Here is a 19,049-nt window from a genome sequence, read left to right as displayed (position 1 = left end):
GTAGTATAAAGAGGCATTTCAAATCCGGGGAAAGCAGGAATTAGATCAGGTTTCAAGAAGAGCAGGGCCACTGGAACATAATACAACTGAAGTTGAAGTAAACAGAGAGGTTTGTTAATCCCTTCCAATTTCTTTAGCCCACTTCTGAACAGGTCTAATCTGTACGATTACGCTGCATAACAAACCTAGAAAGCCTGATTCTGATCTTCCTATTCAAATCTTAGAGAGTCCTTACTTTTACAAGAATAATTATAAAGTAAGCTAAGAATCACTCAGGTTCAAGTACCACATCTACGTCTCACGTTGGGTAAGCTATTTAACCTCTCGAAGTTTTAGTTTCCTCACTTGTCAAATGGTGATAACAAGAGAACCTATTCGGTATGATTGTCAGGAGGTACAAATGAGACAACACTTAATGCAACGCCAGGCACTCAAGAAGGTGCATTAGAATCATTGTGGACATTATTATCCTTTTTTTATATGAGGATAAATAGGGAGAAGACAATATGTGATTAATAAACATTAGACAGAAGTTGTACTGTATCCTAAGCCTCAGCACTGACTGACCGACCGACCGAACTACCTACGTACCTACCTACTTCCAGTTTCATATTCTGTAAGAGTGCAGCTCCACAAATCTAAGTTTCCACCTATTTCTATGTAGAGGGTGTGCCCATCCTATACGGCAGGGGTCAGCAAACTATGGCCTGTAGGCCCAATCTAGCCTACTACCTATTTTTATAAATAAACTTTTATTGGAACACAGCAGTGTTTACTTATGGTTGTTTTCATGCTACAACACTAGAGTTGAGTAACTGCAACAGAGACTGTGCAACCCACAAAGTCTAAGATATTTACTCCTTAGCCCATTACTAAAAACATTTGCTGACGTTTGCTATGAGGTTTTAACACAGTTGCTATTCAGAGCAAATTAATCTATATCTATCAACATTTATTCTACACCTACTACTCATGCAGCAATTAGATATCATTGGAAGAAAAATGAGAACTAACATTATGGTACCTGCTTTGGGGGAACTTTCAGTAATCAGTTATAGAATAAGAAAATTATAAGGAAAAGGGAGACTTAAAAAAGAAAATAGTGATTCAGAACGGCTGAATCATTCATTTAAAGTTTAGTACAATATAAATTATAATAGTCATATATATAAAAGAAAATTTTTAATATAGAAGTATATTGTGACAGACTGCTGGTTTCCCTTAAAATTTGCTTTTCATTTTGTCCAGGTTCTTAGCTGAACAAAAGACCACCAAGACACAGACTTCATTTTCTGTCTGTCTTTTAGCTAAACATGACAAACTAATCCTCACACAAGGAACTGTAAGTTAAGGTGATGTATCCGACTTCAGGCCGCAGTTACTTAAAAAAAATTGCTTGGACTTCCTTTCCTTCTCTCTTCCTATAGGCTTCCTGACATGGCAGTAACTCAGCTTTGGGAACGCAGAGAAAGCGGAGCAACAAAACGGGTGTATGGTTGTGTGTGTGTGTGTGTGTGTGTGTATCTCCTGGAATAGCCACAGGACACTAACCTTCCCCATCAGCATGGACCAGCAAGACTGTTAAATGAGAACTAAATAAATTTCTATGCTATTTATACCATCGTATTTAAGCATCTTTGTTGCAGCAGGTTACCCTGTACCCTAATGTAAACAAGCAGAAGAAGGGCGTTCTTTTCAATATGACCTATCTCTGAGCCAACCAATGTTAACAACTGAATACATTCTTCTAGGCATTTTTCTATGCATCTCTTTATACTAGACCATATGCAAAATTCTGAGCATCTCTGTTTCTGATTCAGAAGATATTATGTACCGATAATTTTATAAAAGTCAATTTTCAACCTATTCAAACTACCTCAAAACATTCTGAGAAAGTTCCAAAATTCAAATATTAATGCAATTCTTTTAGCTACACAAATATTCTAGGGAAGAAGCTATCCCAAATAGACAATGATCTAATAAATATCTTTCACAGCACATGCCCAGGAGAAATGCAGTTTCCCAACCCTGCTCTGTGGGTAATGCCTTAGCCTATACTCAATAAGTATTGTTTCAAAGGGCTTTTGTAATTAGGTATATTTATATGAGGAAAGTATTGGAAGGTGTAGGAAACTTCTGATGACAGCAATACACCTAACAAATCACTGTGAAAATGTGACAATGCCTGTATTATAAGTGATATTTGGATAGACAAAAATGAAAAGCAACTGAAGGCAATGTGCTAAGATGCTTAGAAAGACAAACTAGGTACGCAAGAATTTAAAATCAAAGACTCCCTGAAAGGAGTCAGGCTATAAAAGGGAAATAAATCCCTTTGTCGTACGTTTTACAGACAGACAAAACTAAAGCACTTTTGAAGGAGGAAAGGGTTATGGCTTGCCAGAGAGATTTATATGCATAGGAAATGACAGATGTGGTGTTCCAGGAAGAGGAAAATATTTGCGACTTACACAAATTTTCCTGGCTGGGAAAGAGAATAGAGACAGACGCAGAAGGACACAAAGAGGAGTAGTATTATGGAGGAACTTAAAGTATTTAAGAATTTTCATTGTTGTAAAAAGCAAATGGATACCACTAGGCATTTCTATGAAGCGGATTGAAAGAAGGACACCAAGGCCGAAGTGCGGGAGCAAAGGAGAAAACTACATGCCTGAAAAACCAAACATGGGCATTCAGGGTCTGAGAGCCACACACAGATTTTACTTTACCTTGAGAGATCAAGTTGAATGGGTAAAGGAGGGTAGATATGACTAGATACGTGCATTCCAGGAACCACTCAGGCTGCTACTGGGAAATGGACTGGGGAGGGGCAAGAGTGAAGATGGGAAAAACCATTAGCTGACCATTGCAGGAGACACACTGAAAAATGGCAAGAACTCAGGTCACAGCTAGGGTGTAGACAATACAGATGGAGAAAAGTAGCTAGACTTGAGGGAGATTTAGGAGGCAGATAAGGCTTGGTGATTTAGTGGACATCAAGAATCGAGGAGGGACCAGGCTGGCCCCCTGGCACAGTGGTTAAGTTTGGCGCACTCTGCTTCAGTAGCCCAGCTTTGTGGGTTCAGATCCCAGGCACAGACCTACACCATTCGTCAGCCATGCTGAGGCAGTGACCCACATATAAAGTGGAGGAAGACTGGCACAGATGTTAGCTCAGGGCTAATCCTCCTCACGCAAAAAAAAAAAAAGAGGAAGATTGGCAACAGATGTTAGCTCGTGGCTAATCTTCCTCAACAAGAAAAATAAAATAAAAAAGAATGGGGGAGACGAGTCAAGTACAACATCCAAACTTTTGGCTCTGCTACACAATAGAAGATGCCCTTTACAGAGAAGGAACAGGTTGAGAGGAAAAAATCTGATTCATTTTGGGCAAGCTAAATTTGAGATGCCTGTGAAATGAGACTGATGATGCCCAAATGATCAGACCTCAGAAGAGCAGGCAGGTCAGAATGCATATACATCAGAATACAGAAGTCATGGAGGTGGGCATCCACATGACAGAATCCAAAACAGAGTGGGAAATAGTGGGAAATGTAAAGCAAAACCAGCAATGTGCAAATTAATCATGTATAGCAACTGAAGTTCTGAAAAAAATAAGATCCTAAAGGAGGGACTGGAAAGGATGAAAGTTAGAAGATCGAGGGGCAGCTGTAATTTATTTCCAATAAAAGGTACTATGTACAAATTAACAATTCACAATGTTTCAATTTACAAGCCTTTTTTGTATAAATAATAAAGAACTTAGAAAGGCAAGCTGTCAGGATTTTTGAACTTCCCTCCTTCAGTTAAATAAAAATAATACTGTTCACTTCATATATTTCATATTTCCTATTTAAATTTACCAGCTTTCTTCTTCCAGTCCAGGGCTGGTACAACTGTGGCCAAGGCCAAAATAGTTGGCATCAGACCCTGTCTTCAGTAAAATAGCTTTCAGAAATAGTTAATGATAATTGAATAAAAGTAAGACCATTTTCTGATGCCCAGTGCTCAGCTGGTGACTGACGACATCCAAAAAGTTAAAATGTATGCAGTTTTACAGAATAAATGATATGCTGTATTTTTATTCCATATTCAAAGTTGAAAAAGAGTTGCTGATTGTAGAAAACATAATGCATAGGAATTATAACCAAACATTAATTTACATTTGGATAGCAAAGAACAGAGTCACTCAAGCACACAAATGAAGCATGGACTTTTAAAAATCTTTCTACTTGAATAGTAAATAGAGCATGAAAAAACAGACTTTTATCTTGCTAAATGATGTTTCAGGAATAAAATTAATACAGAAAAGCATTTTCTCTTTAACATTCTCTGAGAAAAATATTACATACTACTATTCAAAATCAAATCATTATCTGTTTTTCTCTCCTAAGGACTCCAAGGTGAAACAATGGCCAATGGCAGACAATCAAAATCTAGATGCTTCAACTGACTGCTCTAAAAACTTCTGTACATTAATTAATTCTAAAGCCAAATAGAGGAATAATCAAAAAATTATTTCATACCTCAAAAGCTCAAAAGATGAGATAAATGAGAAAAATCACTGAACTGCTAAAAGAGTTCCTACACATTTGAAAGTTACCATTTGTACTTGTTTACTTTCCTTCCTTGTCCCAGGAAACACAACGCTATTTACACAGATCCTTGTTCAGACAGTAAGTGGATAGTAGAGGTACTCTCCGACCTTAGCTTATAACGTCAACCATATTATTAATCACATACTCATAAAAATTATGACTCTGAGTTTTAGTCTGGGAATTGAGGACGACCTCTGCCAAAGTTCACAGGGTCTCGTCTATATAGGAGATCATGACCAGGCCACGAAGAGAGGACCCCTAGAGGCAGCTTTCCCCTGACTACCTGCTGCTTCCAAAACACTGGCCAGACATTAGCTGCACACGCTGCCAGGATCAAACAGAGGCCAAAAGCCACTGCTTATTTCATGGGGATTCAGAAGTTAACTTTAACCAAATTACGTTTTTGCTCTAAAGATTCTTTATCTTAACTAAAGCTCACAATCAGCTCAGGAAAAAAGTTCTTATTTGAGCAACTAAGCAGTTATCAAACTAGACAGTAAAACCGTCCTTCCTTTTCTGCCCCTCATAAAACAAATTTAAACTCCCCTATCCTTTAGAATTAAACAGATGAATGATGTATAAGTCACAATACATCTCTGTTTTTATTTCTTAAATGTTAGTTTTGGGGGGCAGTATATGCTCCTCTTCGCCTATTTTTTAAACCTTTTTGGAACAATTTCAGAATTACAAAAAATTCCCAAAAAAGTACAAAGAGTCACTGTGTATCCTTTACCTAGAAACACTTTTTCCTCCAAATTTAACATCTTACCACATTTATTTTATCATTTATTTTCTCTCTCTTTATGTATACACACAATTTTTTTCTTAAACATTTGAAGGTAAGTTGCAGACACGATGCACTTTATCTCTAATTACTTTAGACTATAGTTCTTAAAGCCAAGTTAAGTCTCTTATGTAATCACAATACAGTGACCAAATCTGAAAATTAACACTGATAACAGTATTATCACCTAATCTACAGACATTCTAATTTCACCAATTGTCCCATTTATGACCTTTACTACAAAAGAAAAACATTTTTTTCTGGTCCAGCAACTAATCCAAGATCACACGTTGCATTTAGTTGTCATGTGTCCTTAGTTTCCTTTGATCTAGATAAGTTGATCTACTTTTCTTTGTGTTTCTTGACCTTGACACCTTTGAAGACTACAAACCATTTATTTTGTACCCTGTCTTTCATTTTGGTTTGTCTGATGTTTCCTTGTGATTATATTCAGGTTATACATTTTTGACAAGAATATCACAGAAATGAAGTGCTCTTTTCAGTGCATCCTATCAAGAGGTGCTTGATGTTGCTTTGACCCATTACCAGTGATGTTAATGTTGATCATTTGGGAAGTTGCTAGGTTTCTCCACTTTAAAGGTACTATTTATCCCATTGTAATTAATTAGTATCTCCTGGGAAGATATGAAACTATGCACATACCTGTTTCTCACCGTATTTTCACCCACTAATCTTAGCATCCGTCATTGATAAGTCTTACCCAAACAATTTAGTGTCTGCCAAATGGTGATTTTCTACACTTATTAGTTAAAAATCTACTGTGAGAAAGAGCTGAGCTCCCTCCCTCATTTATCTTTCTTATCTATCTCAGTATGAACTCATAGACTCTTACTTGATTCCACGGATTGTAATCCATTGCTAGCATTATTTATTTTGTTGCTAAAGTTTTCCCAGACTGGTCAGTGAGAGCCCCTTAAAGCCGGCTCCTGAGTCTTTTTGACCTGTAATCATTTTTCAAGCACTTGATTACTTTATTACACAAGACGTTTCAGGTTCATCTTATACTCTTCCTGAAATCAGCCATTTTATCAGGGAGTAGCACTTCCATTTATGGGAGAATGGTATTTAGAAAACAAGATCTTAGTGTGCTCATTGCTATGGGTGTCAATGCTTCTATGACCTCTTAGCAGGGCAGTGGTTCTCAATGGAGGGCGATTTGCCCCTCAGGGGACATATCGCAATATCTGGAAATATTTGGTTGTCACAACTGAGGAGATGCTACTGTCATTTAGTGGGTAGAGGCCAAGGATGTTGATAAACATCCTACAATGCACAAGACAGCCCTCCTACAACAAAGAATTGTCTACCCCAAGATGTCAATAGTGCTAAAGTCAAGACACCCTGACCTAGAGAATACGAATATACATGTACACACACAAACACACACGCATGCAATAACATATTTATTTCTCAATCTATGTTAAAAACCATGGGTTCACACTGATACCTCCAATTTCAATTCACTACCATAGGATTCTTTATACTCTTATCCATTCCCACATTCTGACAGTGAGAAACTTGGCTCTTCTTATCCACATAAATACATAATTACATGTATTTATTTCCTCAATGCCAGAATATACATAAACTGGCTTCAGAACTGCTAACCCATGAACTAGGAAAAACAAACCTACTAACCAGAGTTTAATATTTGCTTATACATATTTTGTCTTTAGCTTGAGGGTATCCAGTCAAAATACTGTTAAAAGTTATTTAGGTCAGCTTATATTTTCTCTCGCCTTCAGCATAATTTTAACTATTCATACAGTCTTGTCCATTTGTTTGTCTGTATTCCATTTTGAATTTCTCCTCAAAACTTAAATTATTTTATTTATTTTGGAATATTAATATGGATCTAAAAGTCAGAATCACACAGAACTGTATAATCAAAGAAGCCTCTCCCCTTCATCCCATGTACTTTGTTTCCCATTCCCCAGTCACTTCCACCAGATCCTCCCTCCACCTCCTGTAGGTATGCCATCTTATTAGTTCTGGGCTCGTGTATGAGTGTGTTTCCACAAATGAGCAGAAGCATGAATATATTCTTATTCCCCCTAGTCGTCCACCAATATCTAATCTCCCTTCCTTCCTTTAATAAGAGAAATGCTACTTTTCAGCTTAGTATATGGCCACCTTGATATCATCTATATTTCCCATCTTCCTAGCAGGTAGGTATGACCATGTGACTAAATGCCAATAGGATGGGAGCAGAAATAAAGGGTGCTTTCTAGGTTATGCCCTGGAAAAAAATGGGAGTGAACTCTCCTGTCCCCACCACTTTCCTGCTGAGGCTCAATGATGGGCACAAAAGGAGCCACTTTGGGCACCAAAATGAAAACCATCTGCTGTGAATGCAAGAGTCACCCTACCAGCCCTTGACAATCTCCTTTCTGGACTATTACATGGGGGGAAAATTAAACCATATCTCTCTTAGGTCACTGTATTTTTGATTCTCTGTTACAAGTGCTTAAACTATAGCCTAAGTACTAAGGTCCTCAGGCAGAGGATGGTGTAGCCCAGGAAATGAAAACAGTGAAGCAGGAAAAAAGAGGACATGAGAGCAAGTGGTGTGAACAAGACTATATTCCACTGTGTACGTATGTATGTGTGTGTATGAATATATTCCATCCTCCTCCTTGCCTCAGCTGAAAATCTCAATGCCCTAAGGACCTCACTTTTCCAGCAACCCTCACATACCTCCCTTGCAATGCACTGCCACTTCCAAAACATTACCTCTTCCAATTCTAGGAGAAACTTCTGTTTCCTGGAGGTTTATTTTATCTGGTCATAAAATCTTCTCCAGTTCCCCATCATCTATCAACATCCTTGCCACAACCCAATACTCACTAAAGAATTTACGTTGGGGCCGGCCCCGTGGCCGAGTGATTAAGTTCGCGCACTCCGCTGCAGGCGGCCCAGTGTTTCGTTGGTTCGAATCCTGGGCGCGGACATGACACTGCTCATCAAACCACGCTGAGGCGGCATCCCACATACCACAACTAGAAGGACCCACAACGAAGAATATACAACTATGTACCGGGGGGGCTTTGGGGAGAAAAAGGAAAAAATAAAATCTTAAAAAAAAAGAATTTACGTTACCTGGATCATGACCTTCTTTCTGATCCTAACTTACATCACCCCTGTGTGGATGAGACGTGCAACATACTCACTGCTCAGTTCTTAGATCTCATCTTGAATAATCTATCCTTCTACTTTAGCCATCTAGTCCCATAGGCACACCCTGAAATCATCTAATCTTCAGAAACTGCACCATACTCACAATCAATTCCAAATATATCACTTTCCAACTGCAACCCCCATCTTTCTAGCTCATTTTCCAAGTGCCCTCACTGGACCAATACTGAAACTTCCAATCTAGAATGTGAGAGTCTATGTCATCTGACCCACACTCTTCTAAAGTGTTAATGATATGATATACAGAGAGCATAAGATAGTAAAGAGACATAACCAAAGACAACGTGCCAACTTAGGACTGTAGATGAGGTTAAAAAACAGATAAAAAAAGACACTTTGGGGAACAACTGGGGATACCTGCACATGGACAGTACATCAGATGATATTATGAGACTGCTGTTAATATTCTTCGGTGTGATAATGGTGTTCCGGTTTTGCAGGAACATGACCTTACCCTTAAGATGCATGCTGAAGTATTTAGGAGTGATATGTCATGACATCTGCAACTTTCTTTCAAATAGTTCAGGAAAAAACACAGGAGAGAAGGGAGAGAGGAAAGGAAGGAGGAAGAGTGAAGAGAAAGGAGGAGAAGGCAAAGAAAGGGAGAAGGGGTGTGATGGAGGAAAAAAGCAAGTGTAGAAAAGTTTAACAATTAATTGAGGTGAAGAGTGTACAGGTGTGCAATATACTAGTCATTCAACTTTTCTATAAGTTTGAAATGCCGAAAATAAAAAGCTACAGGGCAATGTATCAAGAAAACTCCCTCTCTGATAAATCTTTTAAGCTAAAAGAAAATACACATATATTTTTTTCAATCTGATGTGTATAAGTCCACATCTTTCTCTGTGCTCGTCCAAACACAACTAAGACATTTTAGGGTGGGAAGGTGGTTTAACTAATAAGAGGCGCCAGTACATCTTACTCTCCAATTGCTTTTCTACCTTCACAACACATATGGATATGCCTTCAAGACCTAGCTGCACAGTATGTTACAGTGAAGATGCATAGTCATTTATTCAGTTATCCATCCATTTAGTGGACACTGTGGTTGGTCAGAATTTTGGCTTCTACAAACAATGCTGTTGTAAACGTCCTTGTAAACATCATCTCACAATTCAGTCCTTTACTCTATAGGATAGATTGCCGAAAATTGAAGAGCTAGGTCAAAGGTATGTACTTTTATTTTAACATCTAATGCCAGATTATTTTCCAAAAAGACAACAGCAAGTCACACTCCAAAGATGCCTGAGTGTGCCCATTCCACTCCATTCTTTTATTTTTTATAATTTTTAATTTTTCCTTCTTCTCCCCCGATGCCCCCAGAACATACTTGTGTATTTTAGTTGTGGGTCCTTCTAGTTTTGGCATGTGGGACACTGCCTCAGTATGGCTTGATGAGTGGTGCTAGGTCCACAACCAGGATCTGAAACGGTGAAACCCTGGACCACCAAAGCAGAGCATGCAAACTCAACCACTCAGCCACGGGGCCGGCCCCAACACTCCATTCTTAAATGTGGTGTATGAGATTCAGAGAAACAAAGTAATTTGACAAAAGTCACAGTTACTAAGTGTTGTCAGGACAGGATATGACCCCATGCCTGTCTTTCTATTGCAACACACTGATTCAAAGGTAGAAATTTTAGACTGCCTAAAAATCTCTCTGCCCAATAAAATACATTTTTTTTACTTGTGACACATACAAAGTTAGGAGAATAATCTTAAGTCTACTTTGTATTTAAATCACTTAATTAAAAAATATATTAACTGGCAAATCTTTATATAAAGTATAGAAAGTAAATCAGTGGAAAAAGTGTTCATTTAAATATAAAACATGAAAGTGTATTCTGTTAATATGAAAGAGTATTCCTTTCAAAAGCCAGACAGAATAGAAGGGTAACTTTTAGTTAAGACCAATACTAACCTAATACTTTGACAAACTGTCCATATGCCATGGCACTATGTTATATCAAAGCTCAAAAGAGATGTGATCTGACAAAATCTTCTTACTCAGACTATCTAATTAATGAATTTACTATTCAAGATCATTAGAGTGAAAATTAAATTAACCAAAGTCTAATAATTCAACAACCACAATAAAAAATACAATGATAAGGGAAGGGAGAGAGAAATCTGTAGAAAATTCTTACAAATACTTCAAAGGCCTCCAGGAACAATGTTCTCAAGTCCCTCGTTTATGTCTATATATGTGCAGTTAAACACACACTCAAATTAGATGTGTGTTCCAAACAGGATCTAAAGTAATCCAGGGGGCAATAGTATTTCTGTAGGAAAACAGACCCCTCAAGGCCTACTTAGCCAACACACAGAGAGAATCCATATCTGCCGCTTATGCTGGAATGTAGCAGTTATAAAACCAGCTAATATTCCACAATTAAGGCTGAAAAGGAATTAGAGGATAAGCTAGAAAGAGTGTGAAGGAGATTTTTCAAATTTCTAGATGCTCTGGATAGTGATGCTACTGGGTTTTTTTTATTACATCTAGATTCAGTTGAGAGCTTACTGTTTTCCTTTCATTGACAGAGGTGAATCACTAGCACATGACAGTAGATACAATCACTGCCACTTGTTAGTTAACAAATGGGAAGAAAAGAGGGGAAGAGTAAAAAGGAAGGGAGGAGAAATTTCTCCTGATCTGACAAGAGAAAAGATGAGGAAAGTGAGGACTGCATGACTCACATGCAAATAGATGAAAATCAGCAGGGAAAGATAGAAGCAAAAAAATAGAGTCACTAAACTGTCATGGGCCACTACTGTACAGTTGTACCAACTGTTCACTGCAAAAAGGCACTTGGTCAAGGAGGCAGAGTAAGGGCTTGACATGCTCCGTTGTTAAGCTGGGCTCCCCTTCCCAGGGCTGGACACGCTGAGAGAACAGGATACTTCTAATTTACACAAAGTTGTAGAACACTTGCCAAGCCTTACAATCTACAGGCTTCGTCCACTCAAAGGGAGGGCTTTTGAAATTGCATTCAAACTCCATATGGGCTTGAGGGAGGCTGTGCAGTCATATTCCACCACCATTCTACCCTGTCAGTCTCCAAAATCTAGCCTCCTAGCCCCACTGTTCTATTTGGTGAGGCCTGAGAAAAGAGGAAAACTATACAGCCAGTCTTTGCTACAGAATGTTCTTAGATCCACACTACTCAATCATAATTCAAAATGAACTTATATTTTACACTTTAAATATCATATTAAAGTCCATTATTCTGAAGTTTATGATAATTTATGCTGGCCTAAAGTAAAATGATCTTTTCACTACTAATGGAAAGTTGCTAATAAAATTTAGAATGCAATTTACTCCTTAAGGGGAATAAGTATAACTCTGCTTTAGTTATTTAAATGTAATGGCTGCTCCTAATTCAGTTCTCACTACACCCCCTAAAGTCTTGTAGGATCACACGTGTTAGGCATTAGAACTATCCTGTATATACATGAGGTAACAAAAGTGCATTTGCTAGAGGGGCTGGCCCCGTGGCCGAGTGGTTAAGTTCGCGCGCTCCGCTGCAGGCGGCCCAGTGTTTCGTTAGTTCGAATCCTGGGCGCAGACATGGCACTGCTCATCAGACCACGCTGAGGCAGCGTCCCACATGCCACAACTAGAAGGACCCACAACGAAGAATACACAACTATGTAGCGGGGGGCTTTGGGGAGAAAAAGGAAAAAAATAAAATCTTTAAAAAAAAAAAAGTGCATTTGCTAGAAAATATTCTATAATTGCACAGAGCTATTCCCTCTACTCTCAAATTAGTCAAACGTAGGTCACTCTATTTTATATCTCCATTATGTTTTCAAGTTTCAAACTTCAAAACAACAACAACAAAAATACAAAGGCAGTAATGTAGCAAATGTTCTGTCAAACTACACTGGCCAATAAAAGACTTCAGAATAAAGAACCATTTTAAATACAAGACATACCTATAAAATACTAAATGCTCATCCAGGAAAGGTCATAAACCATATGTTTAATTAAATAATTCGAAATGTATATGTAAAGCACAGGACTGCTAAAGAATATGAAACAGGTATTCTTAATTAGAAAGTCAGTTTAATTAATTCAAGCTTTTCTTATCTCTATTTAAACACATAGTAAGCAAACGTTCTATCGAATTCTCTAATTATTAAATTTTCAAGTTGTTTTCCAGAACTGGACGCCATGTACAATAGCAGCACTTCAAATGTTTCTTTTTACCTCGAATAACATAATTATCCAGTGCATCTTCCATTCTCTTCAGTGCTTCAGTTCTATCAGAACCATATGTGATTAGCTGAAAGCAAACATACGAAAAAGCGATTTACATAGACAGACGTAGCTCCATCGATCTATGAGTCAAATGATTCATCCCAGTAAAAATTAAAGTATTTCATAACAGACCTCCCAGAGTAGCTTTTGAAATTTCACAGTGGACCAGTTTTTAGTACAAAGTATGTCAACTAAGATTTTTCTTAAGTAAATAAATATTAGAATCAAGCTATATCAGACTTTTCTCCTATATTTCACTATCACAGAAAAGAGCTCCTTGACATAAACAAAACAAGCATAAAATGTTTAAAAGGAAAGATATCAAAATGTGAACATTTGAGATAGGATATGAACATCTGGGATAGCAGACGATTAGGCAAGATTTGTTTTTTCTCTCCCTATTTTTCTGTGGTTTCCAAGTTTGACACCCTGAATAGCTAACTTGTACATATAACATAGCACAGAAGCAAGGGGTACTTGCATTAGAAAAACTGAAAGGTCTTACTGATCTCAATGATTTTGTGCCCATTTATATGTATCTTATACAAATTAGCAGTAAAAAAGTAACTATTCATAAAATATTTTTCTGGGTATTACATTAATCAATTTGTTGTTTACAATTATTTTAGTACATTCTCAGCTCTTTAATATCAAGCCAGGTTGAAATTTAATTTGCAGGCCATTTTTCTGAACAGAAATGTATTGCTCCAAAAATGGAACCATATCTATTAAAATAAATCTATTTATATGTATTTTTATTTTTAAATTAGCGTTTCTCAAACAAAATACTTAAAGTTCACCTTAACAATATTAGTGTAAAAACTTAAGTGAACAAAGAAAAATAAAAGATGGTTTGTTTACTGCAACTACATAAAAAAGTACAATTTGGGAGAAAAACCATCTTGAGAAATAGGATTTTCAGTAAAGAAATCATCCTTCAATACAGGTCTAACACTTCAGAGAAAATAGCATTGTAGATTTAAATAAAATTCACAGTTTTAGCTATTGCAGGTAGAATTTTACATTTCATCAGATCTTAAGATTATAAAGATTTTAAGAGATCTAAAAATTTAAGTGGAGTTGTTAATTTATTCCGGAAAGTCAAATTGCAAAAAGACAAGTGGGCAAAAAGACATCTTATACTCTCACATAAAATTTAATTATGTCAAATCTACATAAGTAATTAGTGATTCATAAAAAGGAAAAAGGTAAAAGTACTCTAACAAACACAGCTATCATCTCAACTCCTTGACACCATCTGCCATTCATACTGTCAGCTCAGGTGATTTTCAGGAATGGTCAGAAAAAAACCCCAATTCATTCTGAATGCCATGGGCAGGGTCGGTGCCACTGGTAGATAAGTTTGTCACTGTGGGGGCAGGGGATGATAGTTTAGTTTGATTGGGGAGGAGAGAGTGTTGCAAACTAACACGATGTTGAAATTTCTCTCTTAAAGAAAATCTGCTCTGCTTTCGCTTTTCCATCAGTGCATAAATACTCGTTTAATTGTAGCACACGATTCAGGTAAAGGCCCAATTTCAGACTTTTAAATTAAATACGTCCATTGTCTTTTCAGAATAATACTGAAAGAAATCATTAAGAAATAGAACTAACTTTTGAAATCATTGGATCATAATAAATGCTAATATCACTTCCTGGTTGGATGCCACTGTCAACCCGGACCTGAGAGAAAGAAAGAAAGAAGTGAAAGTATTGTGCAGATATTTTTCTCATAACAAATTTAATTTCCATGAAACAGATGGATAACTTCAATCTCGAATAACATTTCAGCTTGTGGAAAACAGAAAAACAATCCAAAGTATACAGAAAGCAAATTACCTTGATCTGTTAATATGCAGTGCAACATATATTTTTTGTTCTCCCATTAAAAGAAGGAATTAAGAAACTACACACACAAAAAAATACTTCATACATCACTATCCTGTGATGCATTTGCAGCTATTTGATGGTATCTTCCAACTGAAGCATAGCATGAGTGATGCCACTCCTAGTCACACTCCCCACTGTACCCTCTGAGAGTCCCAATGAGGACCCCAGTCAAGCCATGCAGCAGGACTCGGAGCTCTGCTCGTCAGCTCCGTAGGAACGCTGGTCCTGGGGCTTTCATGTCTATAACACTTTCCTTTTTTGTCTCACCCTCTCAACTGCAAAATGCTTTTTTTTCTGTTACTGTTAGTCCCCTGAGACTTTAATGTTTACACAGCTTTTCTCATGGCTTTGCTTTGTAAGGACACAGCCCCAATTAGAGTTCCGATTTTGCAATTTTCATGGGGAAAAAAAATAGCACAAGTTCAAAATATTCTTTTGAAGAGCCTGATTGCTGTTAACCAGCCAACAAGTTAGTTAGTACATCGCTGATTCTTGTTTTCATCTCCCAGTTTGATATCAGCCGTAAGGCACAGAGGTTAGCCATGTAAAACTTTTAAAATGAGCAGTTGCTGAGGATGAAACATTTATTAAATTATTGTGCCTCTGTTTCGGAATCTGAAGTATTTAAAAGCTAATCAAAATACTGAAGACTGTCAAGCATGTCCTAGGGATCTTGAGGACAGAGGAATTTAATCGAAGCTGCTGGAACAGCAGGACTTTGATGCCCAACATTGTAAAGGGGTGGGAAGAGATGAGCGGAAGCTCACGTAGCTCTTCACCTGTGTGAAGAAGCCTTCCTAACAAACAGCAGCTCATCTGTCTGCAGCAAGGCAGAAAAAGGTCAACACAGCGGCTGTTAGGCCTTTAATATTTTAATTTAGGCAATTATCAAGGGACCACATGTAGAACCTCTTGTCTAGGATATCCACATGAGGGTATGATGATGGCTTTATTATATGGTGACATCAAAAGATAAAGCACAGTTTCATTCTCTCGGAAAAAAAAAAATTACACTACTCTTCTCTTTGTAAGGTTTCAGAAAATAACATTATAACATACCCAGAGTGCTTCTATTTCCGTATTTGCAAACACAAACAAAAATATGGATATTTGTATTCACATTCACATGTGAAAATCTTAATTTTAAATAGAAGTCACTCAGCGCACTTAAAAAATATACTTGGCATTCTATTTTCCAAAAACATACTTCAGGACATAAACTGAAGTTCTATGAAATTCACAGTGTTTATAAAACCTAGAAAAGAATTAATGGGGCAGCTGTGAAAGTAATAAAATCATAATCTACCTTCTTCCCACATTTAAATAGCCCCCAAATGGAACTGGTAATCAAGTTACATAGCAGAAAGGACATCTCTGAACTTGTATTTTCTTAATTTTTGTAGCAAAAAGTTAAAGAGCTCATTTTACCACCATGTATTATTTAAAATGACAGCATGCTTGCTAAAGTTGGGTTTAAAATTGAGATTGGTACAAGTTCTAAAACTTTTGACTTTAAACATATCCTACTATTTGCTACATAAACTGCTACAAAGCTAGTGTGGAACTTTGATGTTCAACCCACTGGTAAAATAACACAGACAATAAAGAATATTTATTACATTCTCCTATAGTTCACAACTTAAAATTTTAGTTACCTTGGATAACACCATCCTAAAAGTTAAGATACCTAGGGCTCTTAGATCTAACTATGTGTTTATTTACTAAAATTATAATCACAGAAGGTATGTCATTTTAATTTAAAAATACAGAGAGTAAAATCAACTTGTATAATATATAATCAACACATATCTTTGTATAAGCAAATTAACATTTCCAATTTAAAACTGTAACAAAGCATGAAGACTCTGACTTATAACTTACTGTTTATGCAGCTTTTTCCAAATAATAATCAGCTTATTTTAGTTTCAACAATGAATTAAAAGTCAAATTAAGTCTCCATCCCTCCATGGGAAAAAACGTTATGCAAAAATACATATATTTTAGCTTTTTGCACTGAAAGCTTTAAGGATAAAGTCAAATGGAATTGTAACCAAATTTCTGAGCAGAACAAAATTGTGGTCTGAAAGAACAAATTTACAAAATATGGTGATCAAAGATAAAAAGAAAATCTTCATCTTTGCCATATAAATAAATTTTAGGCTTAAAGCAGCATGTGAAACGTACAAACTGTAAGTTAACACTGAAGTATGTATTCTTATGACCAAAAAAGATAAGGGCCACAAAGGGCTTCCTAAGTTAAAACTGATCTAGTTTAAGAAGATAAAGAGGAAAAACAAACACCACCACCACCTCCCGAGCACCTGTGTATGAGTCTAAAACCACTGCTCAGAAACCTCTGGCACAATTTAAATGTCTTTTTTTCTGTACCAACAGTGGACCCTGTGAAACTATGAGCCATCTCCCACCCTGCATTCTCGAGTCACCTCTCCCCCTCAGCACAACTCCCAGCCCGCCACGTCTACCTGACAAGTGACAGCCCAATCTGATTAAATGCTTCCAAGGGAGGGGACTCGTGGGCCTCCATGACAGGCCAAAAGTGATCACCATGGAGATACATAATTACAGCTGTCAACGCATCTACTGTCCTGCTGACATCAATTTGATTGCTCCCAGCAATAATGATAGACAAAGCTTAGTGTGCACTCTCCCGCACCCAATCACTTTATCTATTCCTTGGTCCATTTAGCTGACATGCAACATTCACACAAGCAAATAACAGCAGTAAGCAGAACATTTAAGGCATTTTAATTGTTTTTTCTTTCTATGGATGGCTCACAAGCGCAAATGTTATTACATAAAACTCCTGCTGCAGCATTAATTGAAGAAAGATTTGGTGGGACAAAGACTGTAGGGGGTATAGTTTGTCCATTATCACTTGTACTTTCAACAGGTCTCACGTCTGAAAATTGCAAATTGCAAAAACTTGCGAGGGCAAAATGTTTGACATCCTGTTAGCTATTACAACGTGGTGAAAACTTCTAACAACTAGAGTAATCATTATGAATTCTTATTTAATACTTTTTTGTTTGATTAAAAAAATGTTTAGATATGTCCCTATGATACTTGTTTTCTCATCTGCTATTTAACGTCACATAACGCCTGTTAAATCTTTACAATTTTTTTTCTGCCTTCAGGCTTTGAACACAGCATGAAGTCTCCAAGCCTAGAAAGGGTCAAGTCCCTTTAGAAAGCACATGGGCAAAAACAATTTAAAAACTGAAATAAATCATATATCCAATAACATCTTCAAATTTAGAATTCTTCCTGTAATTTTTCACCATCTTTGTCCAGTAATCAAACTGAATAATCATATTCACAGATGGTACAGCCTCGTCATCCACTAGCTAACGTAATGTCATATATATATGCACTTACTACCTTGTTAAGAGACAGGGTATGTCCTTGTTCTTTTCATGAAAAAAAAAACTATTTAATGAACAGCTATTAAATATAGAGGAAATATGAATAAAGCAGATAGTAATCACTTTTCTTTAACTGGTGTAAATAATATATACTTCTTAGAGTCCATGACACTTAACAGAATGAGGTACAGTTTGTTTTCCTTAATCCATTCAGTTAACAAGCTTATTTTGTACTTGAATTTCTTGACATCTGACTATACAGGCAAGCTAGATTAGATTTATTAAAAAGATTAAATTGTAACACAGAAAAATCATTTCCCACTCTTAGGATTCCATGATCTTTTTCATTACAATTTTCAAAAAAGTTGTGACATTGTAAAATATCATTTATTTAGAAGTCAGATGTCTCTGGACTTCCCCCATCAAGTGAACTCTGATTTTCCTCCACATCATAAAGTACAAAATATTAAAAAATAAAAAACTGATTCCCCATGAATTTTACTTGTCCTTCAATTTACACCCTTTGGTGTTGACATGCTTTAACATAAAAGTATGACATAAATCAAGATTTTAACCCCTCACTTGGTATTACAGCTTAATGACTTACACCAGGTAGATGTATTGGTTCTTGGTACTGAGACAATCTCCCAATAGACGGTAAACCAAAAGACTTGTAGGGGTCCTGAAAGTTCAAAGGAAAGGAAGCACAGTCTTTGAAATATAAATCAGCACAAGTAAGGTTAAATATTTATACAATGAAGAAGGATTTATAGGTCTATTTTCAACATACTGTATTTACCAAATCACAGATTTCAGAATATTATTGTCTTATACTCACTCTAGACAACTTAGAAGTGTATTTAAAAATCAAACAGAACTGTAAGCAGAATTTAGCCTGACCTTGATCATACTTTATT

General features: G+C 36.7%; 1 protein-coding gene across 5 annotated transcripts in view; it reads right to left on the bottom strand.

Annotated features, from left to right (window-relative positions):
* The window catches only part of PCCA (propionyl-CoA carboxylase subunit alpha), a 394,848-nt gene that overhangs the window by 192,473 nt on the left and 183,326 nt on the right, over positions 1–19,049 (bottom strand). For all 5 annotated transcript variants that reach the window (XM_014839245.3, XM_070520102.1, XM_014839234.3 and 2 more), the window contains exons 14-16: positions 18,740–18,814; positions 14,474–14,542; positions 12,809–12,884 (exon numbers count right to left, since the gene is read on the bottom strand). In XM_014839245.3, coding sequence (XP_014694731.1) covers positions 12,809–12,884; positions 14,474–14,542; positions 18,740–18,814 — 220 coding nt within the window. The remainder of the gene's footprint in view (positions 1–12,808; positions 12,885–14,473; positions 14,543–18,739; positions 18,815–19,049) is intronic.

Source organism: Equus asinus, chromosome 11, assembly GCF_041296235.1.
Source record: "Equus asinus isolate D_3611 breed Donkey chromosome 11, EquAss-T2T_v2, whole genome shotgun sequence".
In the NCBI taxonomy this organism is placed as follows: Eukaryota; Metazoa; Chordata; class Mammalia; order Perissodactyla; family Equidae; genus Equus; species Equus asinus.
The sequence above is the reverse complement of the archived record's forward strand: the minus strand, read 5'-3'. Positions and strand labels throughout refer to the sequence as shown.